The following is a 24,868-nucleotide window of genomic DNA, read 5'->3' as shown; positions in this document are numbered from 1 at the left end:
GTAAGAAAATCCTCAGCTATCTCTCCCTCCATAACATAACCCTCACGTATATCAGGCAATTCATATCTAGGAGAGCTAGATCTAGCAGGAGAAGAAAGCAGGTTCTATCTCAATAGTATCGGCAGTTTCAGAAGCATCACGAGCATTAGCAGTAACTCTAGCAATATGAGCATCAAGGAATACCCCTAGTGGCATATCAGGCAAAGTAGTATCTCTAGCAGTATCAAGCATAGCATCATCAGGCAAAATAGCATCTCTAGCATCATCAGGCAAAGCAGTATCAGGCATAGCATCTCTAGCAGTATCAGGCATAGTAGCATCATAAGCAGTATCAGGCATAGCATCTCTAGCAGTATCAGACATAGTAGCATCATAAGCATCATCAAGCACAGGCGACATATCAAGATTTCTAGCAGGAGGTGGTGTCGCAAACTTACTCATAACTGAAGGTGAATCAAGTGCAGAGCTAGATGGCAGTTCCTTACCTCCCCTCGTAGTTGAGGGCAAGACTTTGGTTCTTGGATCTTTCAGATTCTTCATAGTGATCAGCAGATATAAATCCCAAGTGATTCAGAGAATATGGCTATCCCTCCCCGTCAACGGCGCCAGAAAAGTGCTGCTAGCAGTCCCCGGCAACGGCGCCAGAAGAGAGCTGCTTCCAGTTGCTCAACAATTAGCAATTGTCTTGCAATGGCCCACCAGCGTGTGGGATCACGGCAGTTTTCGAGGGTAGAGTATTCAACCCAAATTTGTTGGTTTGACACGATGGGAGTGAAAGGATATTCTCCAGTATTAGCAGTTGAGTGGTCGGTTCAACCACACCTGAAAGATTAGTATCTGCAAGCAGGATATAAGCAGCAAAGGTAGTATGATAGCAACGGTGTCAGAAAGGATCTGTTGACAAGGCAGACTATTCCTAACTGAAGTATCAATGGCGCCAGAAAAGTATTGTAGCAGGTAGTAGCATTTTAACGAGTAACAGCAGTGGCAAGGAACATCAATAGTGATAGCAGTAGCAAGTAGAACATTAGCAAGTAACAGTAGTAGCAACAGTAGTGGCAGCAGCAGCAGGACAAAGCAAGTAACAGCAGTAGTAAGTAACAGTAGCGGCAACAGTAGTAACAGCAGCAGAGCAAAGCAAGTAACAGCATCAGTGGGACAAACTCGTAGGCAATGGATCGGTGATTTGTTGGATGACATTCATCATGCAACAGTTATAACACGGAGAGATATATGGCTAGCTCTCGTTCGTCAATGTGATGTAGGCATGCATTCCGTGTGTAGTCATACGTGCTTAGGGAAAAGAACTTGCATGACATCTATTGTCCATCCCTCCCGTGGCAGCGGAGTCCAAATGGATACTACGGGATATTAAGGTTCTCCTTTTAATAAAGAACCGGACCAACGCATTAGCACTTGGTGAACACATGAACTCCTCAAACTATGGTCATCACCGGGAGTGGTTCCGGTTATTGTCACTCCGGGGTTGCCGGATCATAACGCATAGTAGGTAACTACAACTTGCAAGATCGGATCTAAAACACACATATATTGGTGACAACATAATAATTTCAGATCTGAAATCATGGGACTCGGGCCCTAGTGACAAGCATTAAGCATGGCAAAGTAGTAGCAACATCAATCTCAGAACATAGTGGATACTAGGGATCAGTCCCCGTCAAAACTAACTCGATTACATGATAGATCTCATCCTACTCATCACCGCCCAGCGAGCCTATGAATAGATTACTCACGAACGATGAAGAGCTTCATGGAATTGGAGAGGGAAGAAGGTTGATGATGACGATGGCGACGATCTCCTTGATCCGAAGCCCAAAACGGACTCTAGATCTGCCCTCCAAGGCAAGAACGGGATGTGGCGGCACCTCTGGATTGTAAAATGCGATGAGATCTTCTCTCTTGATTTTTTCCGGGACGAAAGGGAATAAGTAGCGCTCGAATTGGGGGCGGCAGAGCCACGTGGGCCCCACAAGCCTGGTAGCCGCGGCCAGGGGGGAGGCCGCGGCTACAAGGCTTGTGGCCCACTGGCCCGTCCCCTCTGGTGGATCTTTGAGCAGGTATTTTTCATATTTTCCAGAAATATTCTCCGTAAATTTTCAGGACGTTCCGAGAACTTTCATTTCTGCACAAAAACAACACCATGACAATTCTGCTGAAAACAACGTCAGTCCGGGTTAGTTCCATTCAAATCATGCAAATTAGAGTCCAAAACAAGGCCAAAAGAGTTTGGAAAAGTAGATACGATGGAGACGTATCATGGTGCAAAGAAACTCACCACACCACCAACTATGCACTCACAAGCTTCAAAACAACAAAACTATGCAATCTGTCCTAAACAGCATCATAGCAGTTTGTGAGCAACATGCAAAGCATCTACAGCCACCCAAATGTGCCAAACAAGATATGTGGCAAAAGATATTCAAAAGCTCTACAAGCATGAGCAAGAAGATAATACAAAGGAGTTACTCACAGAAAGATCTACAGGTGCTAACTTGGACAAAAATAACATATTTCAGGAACTTAGTGATAATCTCAGATTCTCACCAGCTGTTTATGCTCTGAAGCATTTTGACAGCCTCCAAAACAATATCTACAGGAAGTGAAAGTACATGAATTTTAACACAGAGCTAGACAAACACAAAAGCTCCAACTTTCTATTTGATTGCAAGGGCTGTTCCCAACACATGAGCTTTTGCAACCACAACAACAAGGGAAGAAAATAACAGCAGTTTCACAGACTTGGTGAAAATCTCAGATTTTCACTAAGCTGACAATTTCAGCCACATGCCTACTTTGACAAGGCACAACTTGCACATACAAACTCCTAAGCATAAAACAAAACCACCATGCTGTAGAGGGGTTCAACCACTACTGTCACAACAAGGGTTCATACCCATGGGCTCATCACACCACATGGCACCAAGCTCTAAACAAATCATCAAAACAGAAAAATGACTTTTCCAGAAAGTGTTCCAAAGTGAAATCTGATTCCACCAATGGATTCCTGGGAAGATTCTACCCCAAAAATATATATAATACATAGGTACTTGCATAGAACAAATAGGCACAAAGTTGAAAGAAAAAACAAGATGGAATCATATAGCTCAAATAGTGCCATATCATATGTGATACTCACTAGTTCTTCACCTACACATGCACATGTTCACACTCACAACTCCCATGGTGCACATGAGGGGTATACCTCATGTTCATGTGCCTTAGCCCACCACCACACACACAAATACATGCTAGCATCACAAGTGCTCATGCACACACACCTACACATGCTAGTTTCCAAAACACACACATAATTACACTCACACCACTATCACTAACACACACACATACATGCTTGCACACAAGTGCTCACTAAGGCAAAACCATGCCTTGGGCATGTGTGTGTCATACTCACACATGCACACACACACACAACTCCTACACATGCACTAGTGCACATCACCACAAGCACACATACACAAGGCTAAACAAGGAGAAACCCTACTGGTTTATATCTTAGGCAACATCATTTTGCTGCCCAAGCAACACAACTAACAAACAAACTAAAAACAGCAAAAGAAAATAACAAAAAAGGGGTGTCTTGGATTCGAACCCAAGTCTCCCTGGTACTCCACCAGTGCTAGCACCACTGGGCTAGCAGTTCTACCTCGACGGAGAAGGGGGAACAAAACAGTTAACCACCCCTATCGAGCTACTGTGCCCAAAAATCAAATAAGCAAAAGGGCGTTGCGGGGGCTCAAACCCACGACCAGCGCGGAGACAAAACACCCTACTGCCACTGCGTTGTGCTATCGATTCTTAACAGAGAGGCGGGCTTTGCTCTTTTGAGCAACCCCCTCTGGATCTGCAACAGCCCGACGTTGGCCGGACAGGGGAGGGTCACCGCCGGCGATTCTCTACAAATTGGACACGGGCTCATTGCTGGAATGAAGAGGGATCTCCCACGGTTCCATTTCACCACTAAGCTCGATGAGAGAAGCCCTATAACTACACAACAACGTGCACGGCGGCGCCGGCGACAGAGCAGAACACGGCGGCGCTGCTACGGCCCTACGCAAGATCTAACGATAGGGGAAGGGGGAGGAGGCTGCTGCTCACCCACTGGTCGAGGAGGTCACGCCTGTCGGAGAGGAAGAAGGAGACATCGAGGAAGAAGCCGTTGCAGAGGTGGTCGTCGGAGCGGAAGAGGTCGTCGTCGAAGTAGTGGAAGCAGGGTTGATCGGCGTCGATTAGCTACGGGAACGGACTCCCCTGAGGTCCCGCGTGCTCCTGTATCGCTTGGAGAGGAAGGAGGCGCGCTGTCGACGATGACGAGCTCATCAAGGATCGGCCATGGTGGAGGAGGAGCTCGCCTACCTTCTGTCGACGATGGAGAGGGAGGAGGAAGATGGGAAAGGAGGTGGCGGTGGCTTGGAGGAAACCTAGCTAGGGCACGCACGCCAAGGATTAAATAGAGGGCGAGGGAGGCCGCCTCGACGTCCGTGAGCCACGGCGTCGGCTCTCTGTCTCGCGCTCTCTCTGACGGACTGACGGAAAGGTGCGGGAGGAGGGAGACGGCGTCACAAGGGAGGGAAGGGAGTGGGCTGCCGCGCGAGGAGGTAGCTGGGCCAGCGAGGAGGAGGAGGCCCACTCGGAGGTGCGAGGTAAGAAAGAAAAACCCACTGGGGTTTTCTATTTAAAACAAAGCCAGCAAACAATTAAACTCCTAGGGAAAACCTATGAACCTAAAAAATAAAACAACATTACCCTGGGCATAAGGGAATTATGCCCCAAATAAATAAAATGCAAAGAGGATTTTTGGAGCACTTAAATATTTACAAAACAAAATTAATTGATCTGTTTTGTGAATAAACACCCCTCTCAAACATGGTTTCAAAACACATTAGACCTAGCACCACATCCACCACAAATCACTCTAAATGATCTACATTTTTGAACGAGGGTTAGAGCAAGTAAATCTTGAGCTTGAGAAATAGAGAAGGGGGGTTTTGAAACCTAATTGAAAACTATCATAGTTGAAACCCAACTTTCAAATACACCACTTCATCATCACATAGCACATCAACATCACAACCACATACATGGATCCACAACAACAACAAACACAATGAAGGCATGAATGATATGGATGCATGAATGCAAGGGGGGGACAAGGTATGATCACATGAAATAACACATGGCATATATCTCACAAGGCAATGACAACATGGACCCATACATGAAGGTTCCAAATATGGCAAGTTACACTCTGGGGCATTACAAAGACTTCAGTAGAAGTTAGATTTTCATGTGGTATCTTCAAAGAGAAGCTGTGCCAATCAAAGACGATCTCGTCCCATCGCAATTGACAAGGAAGCAAGAACTGCAACTTTTGCACTCACGACGAGACAATCAAATACCTCTTTCCCTAATGCAAATTTGCGCATTCTACATGGCCAATCATCCAAGTACTGCCCAATTTGTATCCTCATATAAGTGTTGCCAATATTTTTTGTCACCGATTACATGGAATTCCAAATAGATTAGAGTGTCCACAAACGTATGTCTTACTATGATCGCTTTGGCTATGAAGAAATATTTTTTTTTTAATAACAAAAACTCTTCTCCATTGCGGGTTATTTTTTGTAGTATACATTGGCCTATTACATGGTCTACGGTACACAGAACGAAGTACAAATCAATGTTCAAGGCGGTGTTCATGTGATTGGTGCAGGTGCCCAAGAAGATTTTTACCCAACATGCGTGATGGCATAATCTGCAGATCAGTCCGCCACCTCTTTCTACATATGCATAGTGTGGTCTTATATGACTTTACTGTTGCCATATGTCGGTTTTTATTGTTTCTTTTATCAGATTGTTAGTGTTTGGTTGTGTGCGGCTTAGCTACGTAAACATCGGGTATTACCCATCATGCTTTGTATCTGTCCGGTGCTGCATTTTGAGTTAATAAATGCACCCTTCATAAAAAAAACTTTTTCATGTTTTGCTGGATCTGCTCCCAGGGTTATTCACAATTGTCACGATCTAGTTAGGCAAGGTAGACATGTACCCTGAATTGATGTAAGGAAATGGTACAGTTAGTCATTCCTCATTCCTCACCCCCAGCGTTTTAGTTACAAGGTCACATATAGTACGCAGTGACCAACCAGGAGATACCTGACAGGCTGACACCAAGCTATAACTATATACTGATATACTGGAATCTCTAAGTTTGACATTGAAGGCGATTAAATTTGGCTTTGTAAAAAATTGTACTGAAAATTACAAACCTATACCTGAAAAATTAAGTGGTACAATACATATTTTCCTTGTAGCAAAGGCGACAAACTGAAATATATCCAGCTAGAGCCTAGGGATCAAACAAGTTTGCTGCAACAACGAGATAAATACAGTACATAAGGATCATGTAATTTTTCTTTCACCAGAAACACAAACAGAAAGGTACAAAAACGAATGCAACCATAGCTGGAAACAGAAGGATGTATGGAAAACCTTCTTCCATTGGACCCAATGTACACCAGGTCGAACAAGAATTGCATACATATTAAATGCGACCATAGTGCACTAGATATAAGTTAAACATATGAAAATGCCAAATGTTGACCTACATGTAGCAAACCGAGCTTATGGATGGAATCGGTAAAGCAACATGTTATGTTACGAAGGGTACAAATACCCAATCTAAGACTTGACCTTGTCACTGACGGCACGCTTGATTTGCCAAGTGACGCTCTTATCACCCTTCAATGGGTTCCTTTTCATGGCTACTGAGCAATGTTCAGACCTTCTACCATTTGCATTCATCTCTACTTGTGCCTTCCTCCGTCTCATGCGGTTCTCCTGCCTCAAACTCCTTAAAGCCTGCGCCTTCTTCTCAATCTCCAGTGCTTCCGAGAAGTTCCAGACCCTGACAGCGCCATCCTCGCCTCCACATATGATTCTATCTGCACCGATGTCGATGGAGAAAAGATAGCACCCAAAGCCATGAAGCATTCTCTGTGGAGGCTCTACGTTGCTTGGGTCAAAAGGCTTAACCCTGAATCGGCGCTTTGATGAGTTTACGGGGGTCAGGATCTTCCTCAAATCAATTAGTGCGATCCTGCCATCACTAGAGGCAGAAACAAGCCATGGGTACTCAAAAGCAAGAGAATGAACAGGGCCAGAATGCGGCAACCAAGTCGCAGCTGGTTTAATATTCTCATCATCAGATATATCAGAAACGTCAAATAAGCGAATTGCCCCGTCCTCTCCTCCAGTAAACAGCATATCTGCCAGGTGTGTTCGAGCTACAGAATATGCATTACCAACATGTGCATTGGAAATTATAGTTGTCAACTCACCGCTTCCAATATCCCAGACATATGCGTCTCTACCAGCTGTACTGGCAACAGTATTTCCACGAGGAGCCAGGGCCAAAACCCAGTCAGCATGCATGAACTTTTGTACACACTTCATCTCGGCTCTGTCCCAAACACGAACAGTCATATCCCAAGAACCACTGTAAATCCTTGTTGAATCCAAGGCAAGACAAGTCACAGGCCCTTCATGCCCCCATAGGCGAAATTCAGAATTCTGGGTAGTACCAATTCCAGAAAGGTGGAAAAGGTGCGAGGCCCCCTCAATAGCCCTCCAACACCGAATGAAGGTTTTGGATCCTCCAGTTACCAAAAGCCTACTGTCAGCTGCAATTGCACGGATAGTGCAACCAAATGGGCGGGACTCATCAATCAGTAGCCCTTCCTCCATATTCCACATCCGGACCACAGAATCATGGCCACCAGTGAATATCAGATTTGCTGATGCCAGAAGGTACACAGTGCGTACATCCTCACTGTGACCACGGAGAACATCCACACTAAATCTTCCCATGAATGATCTACTTTGAAACTCCCGATCCACAAACAATGCTTTCCACGACCTCCCGTCTGGGACGCCACCTGGAACTAGGGGTCCGATGGGAGCATTCGGAAGTCCCCACCTCTCACAGTAGAATTTCTTCCATCCCTGATGATCTGTGGCTAGGGTCTGCAAAACTGTGGAGACACAAGATACAACCCCAAGCCCCTTTGGATCAAGGCACGCAAGGACTTCACAGACCAATGCAGACGGCAGATCAGTGAAGCACATAGTGCTACACTCTGAGGCAGTTGCGTCATTTCCTGTTTCACAATCTTCCTTGGGGTCAGTAACCCTTGGAAGTGATCCATGACTTGACTCCGGGTTGTTCAATTTGTTGAGACTATTCCACTTTTTAGCCTTTCCCCAATGAGTTAAGGTGTTTGCCTGGATGAGTGCGCCCTCGTTGCAAATGCTAGAACAATGCTTGGCTGAAGACTCTCCTGCCTTATTGCAATCAAAGTCCATAAAATGCTGAAATCCTATCTTGTGATGAACTTCCCTAGCCTTTCCCCCAACCCGGGCAAATAAAAACACGAATCCCTGCAATGCAATAATCAAACACTTCAGTTCAAATTTCATTAAGAAGAACTGATAAGTTCAGACAAGCATCATCAGGAAAAATAAATCCTTTGTCACCTAGTCACGGAGAGGAATACAAAATCTAGTTGTTCACCGCATCGCATGTTAAAACAGAATGTACATAAAAAATACAACCCTCTTATTTATGAATATACAAAATCAGGAACCTAAATCTGCGATGCAAACCGAGTAAACTCAACTTGTAATCAGATTATCTGTTGAAGGTAAAAACATGTACTACTAACAAGATTGAAAGGACTAATCAAAGGTGTGACTAAGCTCTATTTTCGAACAAAAATCGCAATCCTTAGCCTGCACAAAAAAGGGGCAGACTTTTTCCCGAACGAAGCATTCGGGATATAGCTGTAAATTCACTTCAACTGAAGCAAAGCAACACCCCGCACTACACAGAGCGAGGAGCTCCGCTAACCCGCATCTGAGATCGGAGCGACCATACCCACCAACAATTTCTCCAATTAAGCACACGAAACCGGCAAACCAAGCATCGAATCGAAACAAGCGGAACATATCCTCCGATTCCAGGCCAATACATCCTGATTCGAAACCCTAACCCGAAACCAAATCCGCAGCCGCGCAGAGGAGGGATACGTAGACAAATTACCAGTAGTTCCTATCGAACGGGATGCATGCGAGCGCACGGAAAATTCCTAGTAGATAAAATTAGCTGACGAAATTACAGGAGCGAGAATCACCTCGAGCTGTGCCTCCGATCTCGATTTCTGCAGACTTTCTCCTCTTCTCTCTTTCTTTTCCCCTTTGGGAAGGAAAACTGCGGCCGCAGGGAGCCAAAGAGACGGACGCTTCGTCTGCACCGCCCGTGCTCGAACGGGAACGGACGGTCTAGATGCTCTCCTTGCCCCCGATCCGGACCGTCGGTTCACGAGATGGCAAAAGGGCCCGCGCTGTTGCTTTTCTATGGGCCAGGCTCTGAGTAGATAGTCGTTTAGTGTGTGGTGGTGTCTTCACTTTGGGCATTTCGCTTCACCCAAACTCACCCGGAGAGGTCGCAAGAAAACAATTTTTCAACTCGTTTCAACAAGAAATGAACATTTCTATATTTTCTTTTATAAACCGTAAATTTTCTAAATTATTATCTGCAATAACCAAGCAGGAAATGAGGACTCTAGGAAAACATAAAATTTCTGAACATTTTCAAATGTTGAAACAAGTTGAGAGTTGAAAAACTATGCAAATTTAGAACATGTTTTTCTTCTTAAAGAAACACTTCCTATATTTTGGAGAATTTTTTTAAATATGTGAACAATTATTAAAGTCAATGATCATCTTTTAAACTTACAATATTTTCTTGAAAAATAGTAACAAAATTGGAAATTCAGAACATTTTTAAAATAAAATTGTAAATATGCTTACTTTTTCGAAAAAAATTCGAAATGAAATCTTTTTTAGAAATTCTGGACGAAATTTTTAGAAAATACTTTTTTATTTTAGAAGAATTATGAAATTTTTGAACAAAAAATAGAAGAAAATCGAAAAACAGAAAAAAAACAAGTAAGGAAAGAATCATACCAAAATTGGAACCTTCTAGAAGGTTACCCAACCAGATAAAGAAAACAGACAAGAATATTCTAGAAGGCTCCCAAAACCGGGATCTATGAAATCACAAAGTAGATTAAAATTGTCCGGCCCATCACACTATGACACGCGCTCCCTACGCGTTTGGTCGACAATTGTCAAGTGTCACACATAATATTTCATTCTTTCATTCCGGCCTACAATTTTTTTGTCCATAGCTGAGACTCAAGCATAGCAAAATCACTAGTTAAGGGTACCTTCACACGTACTCAGGGTCATGCCCCCCACGCGAGGGACCACACGTGTTCTTCTGTTTTCGGTTTACACTTTCTCTCTTTTCTGGTGTTTTTATTTAATAATTTAGTGCTTAACATTTTAAGTTTTTGAATATGTCTTTTCATCTATTCTTTTCATTTGTTTTCATCCCATGCATCGCTTGGCTCGTTTTCTCTTGCACCGCTCCACATGCCCGCGGTTTAAGAATATGCCTTTTCATCTATTCTAGTTGGTGTTTTACTGTTTCCGTCCGTTTAACAATCATCTTATCCCATGCTTTGCGGCAACCGTGTTCTTTGTTGGTTGGTGGCGTTGTGTCCATGTTTTCACTTTGTTTTTCTCATTATATTTCTGGATGATAGAGTATTACGGGATAATTATGGATGTGGGCTTTCAACACTATGAGCTTTGTCGATCATATAGTATATTTATTGAATTCGTTCTTAGTAATATAACTTTTTGTGTGTTCTTTGCAACTATGTCTTGCCCTTCTTGCCGCAAGCCAAGTGGCCCTTGCCCCCGGGTGATGCTTCTCCACATCGATTCACAATGGTGCTAAATGGGTGGTGTTCGAGGCATGTCCTAAGTTCAGCAATTTCTTTTGGTTAAAATTATTGGTGAAAATTGTTGGTGGTGCATAGTTATTTCTAGTTTTATTAATATTATTTCAAAGAGTTAGAGTTCTATGTCTTGTTTATCTGTGTTTCGATCTTTTGTTTGAGGGAAGTTGCAAAAAAATCTTTTGTTTGAGGGAGAAAGAAGTCTCGCGGTTAAGAGGTTGTAAAGTCCTAGTTGTAGGAAGTTGTACCGACGATCTTTACCAACTCTTTTTCCGGTGCGCTATGAGTTGGTAACATCAAGTCAAACTTTGTATGCATTTTCATAGTGGTCCTCGGCTGGTGCATATGAAGATTTTTTTTCTTCTTCTGAGTATCCCTACAAGGGGAGGGTGGTTGCACGTCTGGCACTAGGCACACAACTGCATATGTCCCCTCGATTCCAACTACATGTTTTCGGAGCTACTACAACATAGTGGTGTTTTGTTCGGTAGGGCATTTGCATGCTTTGTGCTAGGCACACAACTGCAAGTGTTGCCCACGACTACAATTGCCTTTCTTCAACACGACGGCGGCATGGTGCTGTTTTTTGGGGGAGGGGAGCGGTAGTTGTGTGTCTGCTAGTAGGTACACAACTTGAAGTGGCGCCCCCGACGAGAACCGCATGTCTTCAATATGAAAACAACATAGTGATGTTTTGTCATGGGTGGAGCCAGTTGCATATCTGCTAGTAGGCACGCAATTGCAAGTGTCGCTCCCACCTAAAACTACATATCTTCAACAAGAGTGTAATATAGTGTTGTTTTGTCACAAAGCGGGTGCAGTTGCGTGTCTACTAGTACGCACACAGCTGCAAAGTGTCACCCCGCATGCAACTACATTCCTTTAATGTGATTGCAACTTAGTTGTTCTTCGTCAAGGGTGGAAGAGGGACAATTGCATGTCTATCAATAGACACACAACTACAAGTGCGTGCCCGACAACAGCTGCATGTCTTCAACGCGATCGCAACTTAGTGATGTTTTGATGAGGAACGAGAAGGAGGTGGTTGCATGTCTACTAGTGAGCACACATCTATAAGTGTCGTCTCCGACTATAACTACAGGTAGTCGACATGACTACGACTTGCTTAAGTCTCAATCTGACCAAGTCTTAGGCACAGCCTTAAAAAGATGCACACACGCATTTTTAAATAGCACAACAAATACTTACATTTTTTTAGGAAAAACGTAAAAGGAGAAGAATGCAAACATAAGAAAGGACAGAAACAAAAAAGACAAAACTGATGAAACCACACGATGATAAAAGGGAAACGTTTTGTAATCATCCAGATGATGAACACACCCAACCGCTATGTGCACTCGTCACCCGTCCCCTCTGCCCCACACTCTCCATCTTCCCTCCAACCTTATCTATAGTTCTACATAATGTTGTTACATCTTCCAGAATTTTCTATGTGCCAACCCCATCCTATCCCTTTCCTCTCCATGTGATTTTGACCCCCGACTTTTCTCTCTCTCACCTCTCTCAATCCAACACCTACACTATGAGCCCAAACTATTGCTCCATCCATTCCCATATACAAGGCTACTATGAAACATACCTTTTGCATATATATATAAGACCATTAACAGTAATCGAGGCAAAAGATAATGATGATTCCTTGTACTCCCTCCGTCACGGTTTAGAAGACAAAATTAAACTTGCGTGCGTTTCCAAAATAGATAAGGTTTAAGGTGTGAAAGCAATTACTCCTATTAATTAGTACTAGTACTACTCATGCATGCGTCCTCTCAATTTGCTGCTCACGCATTAGTATTAGTATTTTCTCAGTTGATTAGGCGCATTAGCATCTACACCTGCTACATCTCACAACCAATCGGTGACTACCTTGATCTTAGGGATTTTTCAATCGTGTCTTCTAAACCATAACGGAGGAAGTAGTAGCAACTTATTTAATACTTGCATGCATGTAGTCATAATAACATTTAGTTTCTTTCTTCTCATTCCTTTCTTGCATGCATGTGGCGTATTAATGATTTCGATTAACAAAAAAATGGCTTATAAGGTACTTCCTCTGTAAACTAATATAAGAGTATTTAGATAATTAAAATAGTGATCTAAATGTTCTTATATTAGTACGGAGGAAGTAGTTATTAACTTTTACCTTGATACCTGTAACATGAGTCATCCGGCTGCTGGAGAGCAAGCCACCATCCCCGCTCCATTGCAGGAAAGCACGCCGACGCAGTGCTGCAACTGGAGCAGCAGCTGCTCGCATCAGAGTGCTTCAAAGGAAAGGGCCAGCACTACAAAACATCGTCGACGCTGCCCAGCTACTACAATTGTGGAGACCTCATCAAAACACAGTTGGCTATGGCGACTTAGTGCTTCTGCAACATGAATAATGGACGGTGTTACAAAAGAGCTTTATGTAATAATCAAAATTTATGCAACAAGGCTTCTCTTGCGAAAAATTTCTGCAACAAGATCTCAGTTGCGGGTCTATTTTGCAATAAGATCCTTGTTACAAAGAAATTCAGCAACAAGCATCCTGTTGTAGTAGCGTTTTTGTAACATCACTTTTCTTGCAAAGAGAGATTACGCTCAATATGTTCATCCGGTGATCAGCGAGGCGACGGAGTATCCGCCAGCAGACGTTTAATGCAACCCACAAGAAAATTACAATACAGGTGTATTTGCCCGATGTACCACAACGAGTCACGAGCATCAGCCAACAAAAATAAAGCACAAAAAAAGCCCAACCCATAGGCGCACACAGCACACATGACAAAGGAAAAAACCAGACCACCCTCAAGAAAAAAGAGGGCAAAAAGTGGACCAGCCCACAAACAACAAAAAGGAATAACGCTAGAGCATCTATAGTCGGGTGCTCCAACTCCACTCAAACGTGAGGGCAGACCTCTCGGCCACTGATTAGTCACGGGATTTCGACTCAGTCAGATGTCTTAAACGGTCCTCAAACGTCCGGACTCAGTAGCATCCTTCATATCCAATTTAAATATGGGAAGGATATGGAGCGCTCGGGCACGTCCACCACGTTGGCCTGACGATGGGGTCCCACGCGGACTCATTCAAAAATTTGATGGTTCGACGGTGGCCTCATCCGTTGCCGTAGTGTGAACCTCGCGTGGCGCCGCTCTGGCTCGCCTCCCGAGGCCAAATGTGGCTATTTAAGTCGGCCGACGTCCCTAGCCCTAGCACATTCATCTCCTTCCTCTCTGCGTCGCCACCCTAGCCCGTCCGCCTCCTCTCCCCGCTCTCCCACACTCTTCGGTTTCGACATGGTCCGACGTAAGATCACCACCTATGTGATGCTCACACGGGAGCGTTGGATGCAGATCGAGGTGGAGGTCTAGGCTAGGGGCGTCACCCGCATCGCTGCGGGGTTGCCTTTGGACTCGCCGTAGCCGAAGAAGGAGGAGCAGCAGTCGGAGGAGGAGGGAGAGCGACTGTCGGAGCAGATAAAGGTGGCGGATCCGAAGGAGCACGAGGAAGAGCAGCCTGCTCCGGGGTTTAACATGACGAAGGCAGAGATGAAGGCCATCCTTGAGTCCATCCAGGATGAGGCCGAGATGGAGGCTAACCGGGAGCTCCTCGAGAAGAAGAAGGCAGAGGCCGACACGCTCTTCGCTAAACGCAGGGCGGACATGAAGGAGGAGGAGGCCTAAGCGAAGCAACTGGAGGCACTTGGGGGGGGAGCTACAACTGTCATGCATGTATCTGCCGGAGGGCACGAAGATAGTCGACATCTCTAACGAGGAGTAGCTACGTAGTACGTAGGTTTTTATTTTGCATGCTTTTGTATGGTTATAAAAATCTAGTTTGAGGTGTAAGGACGTAGTGGTGCTAATTTGAGGCGTGTCCGATCACTCCTCGCGGACGTGTCGGGCGCGTCTGCATGTGTTTGAGGGGTTATATTTGCCAACCGTGGTTGTAGGTGCTCTTAGAAAAATTCTAACTGATCCCCAATATTTTAACGGAGTAAAAGGCTTAATGAAGTATATATAGTCCACTAGGTTTTGGCCGAATCAAGCCGATCCCTTAAACTTAGCGAAATATTTTTTTTATTTGCATTTCAGTTTCTGCCATTGAAATACATTTATTTGCTTCTTTATTTAATTCAATGACATTGATTACATAATAATTCACAAAATCTTTGCTTGAAGAGCGAGATCAAAGAAAACAAGAACCGCAATTAGACATTTAAGAAGATATCCAACTTTCATAAGCTCCCGTTAGTTGGATTAATATATTTTTGATGCCTTCATTGTTGATCTACGTATTCTCCATCTTGCATATTTCATTCTTGTTATTTGATTCTAAAAATTTAGTCATTGCTTCCACTGTAATTTCTTCTGTAATCTCAGATATAGTTTCATCTTTAGCCTCAATTCTGACAACAAGTGCACGAACATATAATAATTTTCTTGCTATTAATAGAATGATGTATTCTTCTTTCCAATATCAAAACGAGCATCCATCATCCTATACACATAGATGAGCATCAATGAGCTACCGAAATTGAACCAAATCCGGTGAAAAAATTAATCCAAACAAGCACATACCCCATCGTTTGTGCATTTTAAGCACATACCCCGTTGGTAGAAACTCGGCGTACCACTTGTTGTGTGCAGTCGTCACATTATATAACCGGCAACTATGAGCAAGCGAGTCATTGCATGAGCGCTGAGCCCGAGCGATGGCCGAGCATGTATTTGTCGGCGAACCGACGATGAGAGCGATTAGAGTGGCTAGACGAAGAGTCATATTTGCATGCGACGTGGAGGCTTTGTCGGGGCTGTGTGGGCTTCTTCCCGGCCAATCCATGGCAAGGCGCATCCGCTGCCGGTCGGAAACACCATATCCGACGGGAGTGACAGCAACCGCAGATCCCCTTATTTTTAGGCCGGCGGCAAGATGAGGAGGTGCTGGGGGACCGCAAAAAAGGCCTACAAGGATTACCCGGTTGAGGGACGGTGTCTTTGGGGAGGTGGAGGGGTAGGAGGGGCGGCAGGGGCGAAAATGTGACGCGTGAGGGGAGGAAGAGGCAACAAAGGAGTGATGTACCATTTTAATCAACGGAGGAGAGAATGAGTGTGAATAGATTTTTTTTACGGAAAGGAGTAAAATTATACTCTGTTAGGCCGGATTGGGGATCGGCTAGGTGTTGGTTAGTGGAGTAAAAAGCTAAATATACTCCACTAACCGGTTATACGGGATCGGTTAAAATGCCCTTAGTTGACTCATGTGTAGTGAGACCCATATTATCTTAGTTTATTGTTCTACGTATGCATTTGAGTTTTTATTAGAGCCATATTGTTATTGCAGACTCAATAACTATTGTAATTATATTTATAACATAAAAAAATAAATATTAACTACAAACATGAAAATGAATAATTATTTTTATTTTTGCCTCTAGGAAATAGTTTCTTCAATACTTTGGTCTAAGAAGAATTTGGGGTCTCCTTCTTAGAAATGGATTACTTGGGCTTTTGTTGCAGTTAGACCTCTATATAAATGAATTGTTGATATTGGTTGTAATATTAGTTTCTGGCATGATATTTGAGTGGGAGATGGTACTCTCAAAACCAAAGTTTTGGATATTTTTGACATATGTTAAGAAGAAGAATGTTCTGTAGCTCAGGTATGTGATGGTATCGCTCTTATACTCTTCTTTAGATGATGTGTTGATGCTACTCCCTCCTTTTCGGTTTATAGGGCTCATCTTTAAAATTTCAGATTTTCATTATACTAGGCTCATTTTGAGTCTAGTTGAGTTAAAGTGTTTTGAGTCTCACACCATATTTAATTAATAGAGATAAGGGAAAGCAAATTAGTGGCTATGCATGCATCATGCAAGTCCAATGAAAAGGAGGATGCTACATTTATTGCCTTGAAAATTGAATACGTGAGAAACATTTCATTGGCTAGTTAGAACTAGTGTCATCCACTCACAATTCACCTTGGTTGATGACATTTTAGATTTAAGCCATATAAACCGGAAATGAGGGAGTAGTTTCTAGATAAATGGCAAGAACTACTGACTTTACTACAAGAGGTTTTTCCAAAACTTGACTTTGATAAACCTGTTGGGCGAGTGATCCATCACATTGGGCAGCCGTGCCATGGAGTTGAATTTCATTTTGGCATGTATGAATTGTTGAACTATGATTTATTTTGCTTTGTTGCATTGTTGAATTATGACGAGTTCGTGTTATATGATCCACGTGCATGGATTGCATGTATTTGAGCCTTTTATTTTGAAGAGTGTGGCTGCCCGCCAACACTTATGAAGGTCCGTCTGGTGCTACCCGCGACACGCGTGGACAAGTTTGTGGCCATTTGGAGGACGTATTTGCTAAGTTTGGTTGTAGATGGAGCATCTACAACTCGACCATCCAATTCGCCCACAAACATTTGAGAAGACAGCCTTATAACTATACAGTGAGGAGAGAGAGAAAATCATTCAACTGGACCCCACCTCCTCCATGCACATTGTCCTCATATGATCCGGTTGTCCGCAAATCCCCACATATCCGAGGCATACATGGAAAGAATATAGTGATATTTGGGCAGCCCTTCACGTACCATGTAGCCCATCCTGAATCATCTTTTTCTTATTCGTCCTTTCTCTCTTTTTTTTTTCTATCCCATCAAGCACACGCATTTGGTCTGATGATTTAGAAACAAAGGAGCAAGAGACATGATTACATGCATGCACATATGTAGGCTTAAAATGAACATAGCCCCGCACTAACCAGATCAGTCCACGGACGTTTGGGTTTTGAAATTAGGCAATCCTGATTATAGATGCTCTTAGTTAATCAAATTGAGTTGAAGAGCTAGTTTTTTTCGACAAAGTGAATATATTAATATGACGAAGATATCATTTGCATCCTGAATCTTAGGTTTTCACCCGGAGATCTCACGCCAGTTGGTAAGGAAGAGCAAACGGCTCCACGACGATACCTTGAAGGAGGGAGACGACATCCATGGATACCGTTATCGCCTGCAACGACAAGGTCGATGCAAGATTTTTATCCGGAGTCGAGCCTTCCACCAACAATCCTAGGATCCGAGGCCACCAGTGCCACGAAGCATCACGACCCCAAGCAAACACTGCCAAAAAAGAAGCCGCACGCTCGAACTCAATGAGCACACGCCAATTTGTTCAGTTCGCACGGTCGCTCGCAGACCCTGGGCGACCAATCCGGATCAGATCGTCCTCTACCTCCACAACAGATCTGGGTGAGCCTCCGCACCGCAGCGCACAAGAAAGGTTGAGGAACAGCCGAGCCTAACCGGTCCGCACCGCCGCGCGCACGACATGGGCGGGAATCAAGCCAAATTGCGTTGCCCGCACCGACGCGCGCAAGAGCAAATAAAGTTCGTGTTGGAGCTGGTGTGTGCGAGCCTCCCACAACACCAAGCAAACTAGACGGCGCCACCGCTCGAGAGAGCCGTACGTGGACGCGCTTGAAGAAGAGACCACCAGCAACCCCGACTCCACCGCTACTGTCTCCACAAGGCACAACGCAGTCGATCCAGGCGCGGAACGCAACCATCCGACGCGCCAGCCCGTGTTGCCAGACCATCCCACCGGGAACGGCAGACGACCAGATCTGGCCAGCGCCCCCGCTCCAAAGGCGCCAGAGGTCACCTCGTGCAGCATCAAGCCGACAGAGGCCAGATCTTCCCAACAGCCCACAGCGGCCCCGCGTCTAAAACGCCCGCGACCTCCTCGTGCCGGCTGAAAACCTCCGCCAGGCGCGCCGGGCAGTGCCAGCCCGCACTCAGCCGCTCACCGCAGCGCGCAGCTCGCCTCGCACACGCCACCGCCCTCCATGTCATGTCGGACAGGCCAACGGAATTACCCGGCCACCGCCTTTCTCGGGGCCGGCCCGAACTTCGCCGACGAGCGCCCTCTGGCGACGGCGAGACGGGTGGGAGGGAGGGGGGAGAGGGCGACAGCGCTATGGTAGCGAGGCGACGCGGGGGGCGAGTGGAATGTTCGAGCCATAAAATGTTTTTATGGGCTTTGCTACACCTACGTAATTAATTTACTTAAAGCTACCAAAAACTGGTTTGGATTGATTTGATTGGAAGGGAAAATAGCCTGGCCCCACACCACGAAAATCGAGGGGAGAGAAGTAGATTATTAAGAAGTTTAAGTAAGTTTACGTATCCATTTACGTAGGCGCAGGATTATTGCGTTTTTATATGGAGTTATGCTACACCTACAAAGGCTTACGTAAAAATTTTACATACAAACTGATGTGTAAGATTGTGATTGGTAATTGAGGGATGAGGGGCCCATCCCCACTAAAAATCAGGGGGAAGAGAAGAGTTAGTTTGAAAGGTTAAGTAAACCTTTGTAAGTTTTTGTAGGTCTAGCATTTTTGTTTTATATGATGGGATGGAGGAAGTACTATCGTAGATCTCAGCAGTAGTACGTAAAAGGCAGAACATGGAGTACAAACGGCACAGGCCGGTCGATCTGATCTGACTACAGTGCGTGTACAATTACGGCAGCGCACATCGGCCTGTTTGGATACACTAGCCTGGCTAGAGGTTAGAGTTAGTTTTTAACTTTAGACTAACTTTAAACTAGCTCTAGCCTTTGATGATGTTTGGATACAAGAGTTAGTTTGATAACAAATATACTTTTTTAGTCATTTGACTCTTTTAACCAGGATTTGTTGTAGCCGGCTCTTGTGTGGGCTCCTTCCACTCACAAATGATATTAAAATCATCTTTGCAAATCAAATATCCAAAATATGATAAATTTTATTTTGTTCATACAAACAAGGCGTCCCACTGGTGGGTGCTGGTGGGGGCGTCGGCAGCCGGTGGCGGGGGCGGCGTCGGCAGCCGGTGGCGGGGGCGGCGGCAGGCGGTGGCGAGCAGCGGGCGGCTGCGCGGCGAGCGGCGGCGGCCGGGGCGAGCGCGGGCGGCTGGGAGCGCGGCGGCAAGCGGTGGCGAGCAGCGGGCGGCTGCGCGGCGAGCGGCGGCGGCCGGGGCGAGCGCGGGCGGCTGGGAGCGCGGCGGCAGGCGGTGGCGAGCAGCGGGCGGCTGGGAGCGCGGCGGCAGGCGGTGGCGAGCGCGACGGCAGGCGGTGGCGAGCAGCGGGCGGCTGCGCGGCGAGCAGCGGCGGCCGGGGCGAGTGCGGGCGGCTGGGAGCGCGGCGAGCAGCGGCGGCTGGGGAGCGCGGCGAGCAGCGGCGGCTGGCGAGTGCCGGCGACGGGGGCTGGGGCGAGCGCGGGCGACGGGGCTGGATGAGGGAGGATGGGAAAGGATAAGATGCGGGGGGATGGTATTTTTTTTTACTGGTATACCCCAACTAGCTCCAATTAGCACCCCTTCTCAGGGATAGTTTTTTTGGTGGGTTAGATGGAATCTAACCCAAACTAGCACAGCTGTTTGGATACTTTGAGGGTTAATCCAGCTCCAACTAGCTCTAGCAGCGGGATCCAAACACGGCCATCGTGCACACTGACATACATCTCCACGCACAACACTCTCACGGCCAGCCGGGCCGGGGGAGTCTGGGTTCCGGGACGAACCCACTCAGTGAGCGTTGCGCCGTTGCCTCACTCACGTCCCGTCCATGTCTTTTTCCTACTTACTCAATGAAAAAGAAAGAAAAGCAAAAGAAGCTCACGTACCACGTCCGGATCCCCGTACAGACAGGTGTTGTTGTTCATCACCAAAAAAGAGCGCATAGAAACTGGTCGGCAGTCCCGTCACGGGCGGGTTGCCGGGCGGCCGTGAGTGGAGAAGAAGAGAACTCCATGGCCGGTTCACTTCTGCACAGGGTAGAACTGTAGAAGAGACGACGGAACAGCCGACAATTTCAACGGGGCACCGATCCATCGAGGTCGCTTCTTCTGAATCTACTGTCAAGCGTGTCATATTCAGAGCCATCTCGGTGGATTCGCAGTGAATCCGGCCGCGTCATCTTGCTAAACCGGGCCGACATTGTCCAAGGGGGCAAGCTGAGCATGGTGCTCTACAGCGCGAGTTTCTTCCTCACTGTTCATCACCCAGCGCATCGCACTGGCCGAGGATCTGACACCACCTCCACGCGCAAGAGGTACAGCATAGTAACACTCAACACCCGTCACGGACGGACCATGGCGGGCGGGGACCTGCAAGCCCGTTCCTTGCGCTTGCACACCAACGCCGATCGCGTCCAGATTCCCGTACAGACAGGTGTTGCCTCGCCGCAAAAAGAGCATGCACGCGCGGCCAAAGCCGAAGGTTTATACAGCACACTTGCTCTTGACTCTTGAGTGTGCTGTCAGTCAGGGGTAGATTAGATTGCCGGTTGATCGACAAGGAAACTTCGTGGTCCGTCGGTCCTCCTCGCTTCTGATGAGACAGGATAACAACACACGCGCGAAGGGCGCTGCCTTCTCCTGCATATATCTAGCGCCCAGTGTTAGTTTGTGAGTGTTGATCTTCAGTCCAAGAGCGTTTCAGAAGCCTGCAAATTCACTGTGCTCCTGAGATCGTCTACACTGTCATGTGTACTACATGAACGACATGATCCGTTCACTCCTCGAATAATGAGACGGATACTGGTGCACTGCTTCACTTACCACGGCCGCTGTAGGTGTGCCCAATTATCCTGGTTGACGCATGATGCATCATATGATGAGGCTCCTTTTGTTGGTGATGATGACCTTTATGGTTTTATTGGGTTAGGTGGGAGTAGTGTACAAGGGTTGCCAACTAACCGCTCTGCCCCAGCATGCCCATGCAGGGCGTGCCCGGCCAATGAACTCGGCGCCATATGTCCTGCCAGGTCGCCCGCTGGATCCATGGATCGACTACGTACTACTCTACTAGTACGTGCTACCTCTAGCTAGCAGTGGACACTGGACCAGGCCTACTTACTACACTATTCATCAGATTCTCCGCCTCGCCGTGCCGATCCAAGGCTAATTACCACCCCCCTAAAACAACACCCTGATCGATCCGGTTCACCGGCCAATGATGTTACGATCATCAACGGTGCATGTGCGCTAGCTAGTCGATCTCTCCAGGAGGCCTCGAGGACGGCTCTGCCCGTGAAGGACTGATAGGTCGCATGATTTGACCTAACTCGACGCCGTGATGATGCCGTAGCAGTACTGTGATGAAGCGGACGACGCATCAGCTAATTGTGGTTGTGGTTACCGGAGACTGCGCTCGCTGCACGAGGGTGGATCGCCTGCTTGCCCGTGAAGCGCGGCTCGTGAAGCGGGGATGGAATAAACCGGGGGACGACCCCTACGCGACCGAGGAAGAGTACAACGGGGCACAGTAACCGCATGCAGCACAGAATCTGGCCACGGGTGGATTTAGATTAGCAGCAGTAGTGGTGTACTATATGTATACGAGACTAGCACTCTGCTCTGCTAATAGTGGATCGAAGCAAGCCGACAGAGTGGTTAGTAAACCAAGTAGAGGCTCACATCACATGCCTGCCTACCTAATGGTGGGGGAGGCCACCCTCCCCTCTCTCTCTCTCTTCACCCTTTGTTTTCCCGCAGGCACGGGGCAATGGGCAAAAAATCATAATAGCTTCACACTCACTCCACCACCCCAAATAACGACGAGCCCCACACCACATCTACTACGTGCATCGTGCATGGCCGTGAGTGAGTGAGAGATGGGTTGATTAGATAGGGTTCTCACTCGCTCACTCACTCACGTCACGAGCCTCTCGCTCTCCACACATACTCCGATACTCGTGCTAACCAAAGAACGAGACTAGCTAGCTCTTATATATACCGGGAATCTTCAAGAGCTCTCACAAGTCACAAGTGCTATTTCGATCTCCTCTCTCCGTCGCGCGCACACACACTATCCTTTCGTGAAGCTCCCGAGGTACGTTCCTGCGCAAAGCTAGCGAGGAAATCTCCTCCGATCCTCGCGTTGAGCTTTTCCTTTGTGGAAATCTCAAATCTGCACTTGTTTTGTTTACTAAGTACGGTCTGCTGCTGCGGAAAGAACATGCTCTGGCTAGCTGCTCGTCGTTGATTGACACTGAGATCTGTCGGTGCATGTGACTTTCTCTTCCTCTGCTTCTTTGGTTGCTTTTAGCTCTTTTTGTCCGGCCATTTGGTGAATCGACACACATGATCGTTCCGCATTTCTCCAAATATATACGTACCAGCACCGTGCAGTTCGTTCGGTCCAGAGAGAGCAGCTCAAGATCGTAGCAACAGTTTGCTATTTAAGGTGTTTCTAGTAGTAGCTACGTACTGACTGTTGATTCTCGCAACGGCAGCTCGATCGGCGACCGAAGCAATGGCGTCCATCCGGCGGGATCTGCTCGTGGCGCTCTGCGTGGCGGCGCTGCTGGCCGTCGGGTCGGAGTCCCACGGGCTGGAGGACTTCGGCAACGAGGGGAAGACGGAGGCGACGCCGGAGATGGCCTCCTTCTTCGGCGCCAAGCCCGAGGCCGCCGTGCTCCCGGAGGCGCTGGACAACTCCAAGGCCGCCAAGCCGGAGGCGGCCTCGGCGATGCCCACCACCACCAACACCAGCGCACGTCAGTCCCCGCCGCGCAGATCCGTGGCCGTGGCCGCCGGTGTGGCCTGCGGCGTCGCGGCACTGGCCGTCGTCGGCGTGGCAGTCGCCGTCGCCTTCGTGGTGCGCGCCAGGCGCGGCGAGAGGCGCGAGGCCGAGGTCCAGCTCGGCTAAACCGGCCACGAGCCCGGCTTGGTTTGATTAGGGGCTGCTCGTCAGTTCGTTAGCGTCGTGATTCGCGTTTAGTTAATTGTCTGTTTAGTTTGATGATGATTTCTTCCTTCCGTTCTTCCGCTGTTCGTGCGTGTGTGTGTGATGGAGATTTGGGGAGCTACGGAGCGGCACGCTGTAACATAAAAATAACGCTTCATTGGCATGCATGTTACTACTAGTACTGTGATGTTTAGACCTTGGAGAATTTCGGTAGGAATTCATCAGCGCTTTGGTGTTCTTGGTGGTTGGTTCATGAGCACCTGCTCCACTAATAGTTGGAGAAACTAAGCCGACTGAAGGATGTTAGTACGTAGGAGTACATTCCAAGCAATTATATGTTTGCAGTGAGTACCATTTGTAAGCTTGTGGTGTGGGCAGTGGGAACGTGACAAATGTTGGACGGCGTTTTCCGGCCGTGGAACATGGCGGGCAGCGCAGAGGTGCGATTAGTAGTAGTACTGTTTCAATCGCCGCCGCCCGTGGGGTGTGGAGCCGACAGAAATGGAGACGGAGCTGCTCGCTCGCAGTCGCAGAGCTGTAGCAGACCTGTCTGTCAACTGGGCTGTGCCGGGCAGTCTCCGTGGTCACCTGAGGCGCGGTCCTCGACGAGTAGTAACGAAGTGGGAACGGGAGAGCAGGCGGTGGGGGGTGAATCAGCGCCGACCAAAGTGCAGGTGTTCCTACTGCTTGTGAATTCTCTGCGCCCTGCGGGTCCGGTTTCTGTGGCGCCGACGGACGGACGCCACGGGCGTGTAGTGCCGCGTCGCGAACTAAGGCCAACTCTACCGCAGGACCCAAACCAACGTTTTGTTTGATCGGATTTTGTCCGTTTAAGACGGTAATGAATTCGTTCATGTCCTCTTTGTTTGTTGGCTCGTGCGTGCGTCCACTGCGCGACCGTATCCCAAATCATATTCGTGTTGGACTTGATTAAAAAATAAAAATAAAACTTAATTAAAAATAAATAAACGCAGTTAAAAAGCTTTAAAACATAATAACATTAACATTAAAAACGGTCCAGTTTTCACGGCCACAAAACGGCACAGTTTGACATAATTAACATAAAAAAAGTCCGTCGTTGCCGTCGCCGTCTTCACTGGCCGTCGGTGTCGTCGTCGTCGCCGTCGCTGACGAGGTCGACATAGGCCGGCGGTCCCTGGTGCGCGTGGGCGGGCTTGAAGCTGGCCTGCATCACCTCCTCCCGT

At 47.0% G+C, this 24,868-nt stretch overlaps 2 protein-coding genes across 2 annotated transcripts; one reads left to right on the top strand and one right to left on the bottom strand.

The window, feature by feature from the left end:
• Positions 1 to 6,521: 6,521 nt before the first annotated feature.
• LOC123430791 (F-box/WD-40 repeat-containing protein At5g21040) lies at positions 6,522 to 9,336 on the bottom strand. Its single transcript, XM_045114629.1, has 2 exons — positions 9,231 to 9,336; positions 6,522 to 8,478 (listed from the first exon to the last, which is right to left on the bottom strand). The coding sequence occupies exon 2, from the start codon at positions 8,401 to 8,403 to the stop codon at positions 6,721 to 6,723; it is 1,683 nt and encodes a 560-aa protein (XP_044970564.1). The 5' UTR covers positions 8,404 to 8,478; positions 9,231 to 9,336; the 3' UTR covers positions 6,522 to 6,720.
• A 13,193-nt stretch (positions 9,337 to 22,529) lies between these two features.
• LOC123430790 lies at positions 22,530 to 23,856 on the top strand. The gene is made up of 2 exons (XM_045114628.1): positions 22,530 to 22,805; positions 23,209 to 23,856. The coding sequence occupies exon 2, from the start codon at positions 23,229 to 23,231 to the stop codon at positions 23,622 to 23,624; it is 396 nt and encodes a 131-aa protein (XP_044970563.1). The 5' UTR covers positions 22,530 to 22,805; positions 23,209 to 23,228; the 3' UTR covers positions 23,625 to 23,856.
• The last annotated feature ends 1,012 nt before the right edge of the window (positions 23,857 to 24,868 follow it).

The sequence above is a fragment of the Hordeum vulgare genome, chromosome 2H, assembly GCF_904849725.1.
Source record: "Hordeum vulgare subsp. vulgare chromosome 2H, MorexV3_pseudomolecules_assembly, whole genome shotgun sequence".
Lineage (NCBI taxonomy): Eukaryota > Viridiplantae > Streptophyta > Magnoliopsida > Poales > Poaceae > Hordeum > Hordeum vulgare.
Note: the sequence above shows the minus strand (reverse complement) of the source record. Positions and strands in the feature narration are given on the sequence as shown.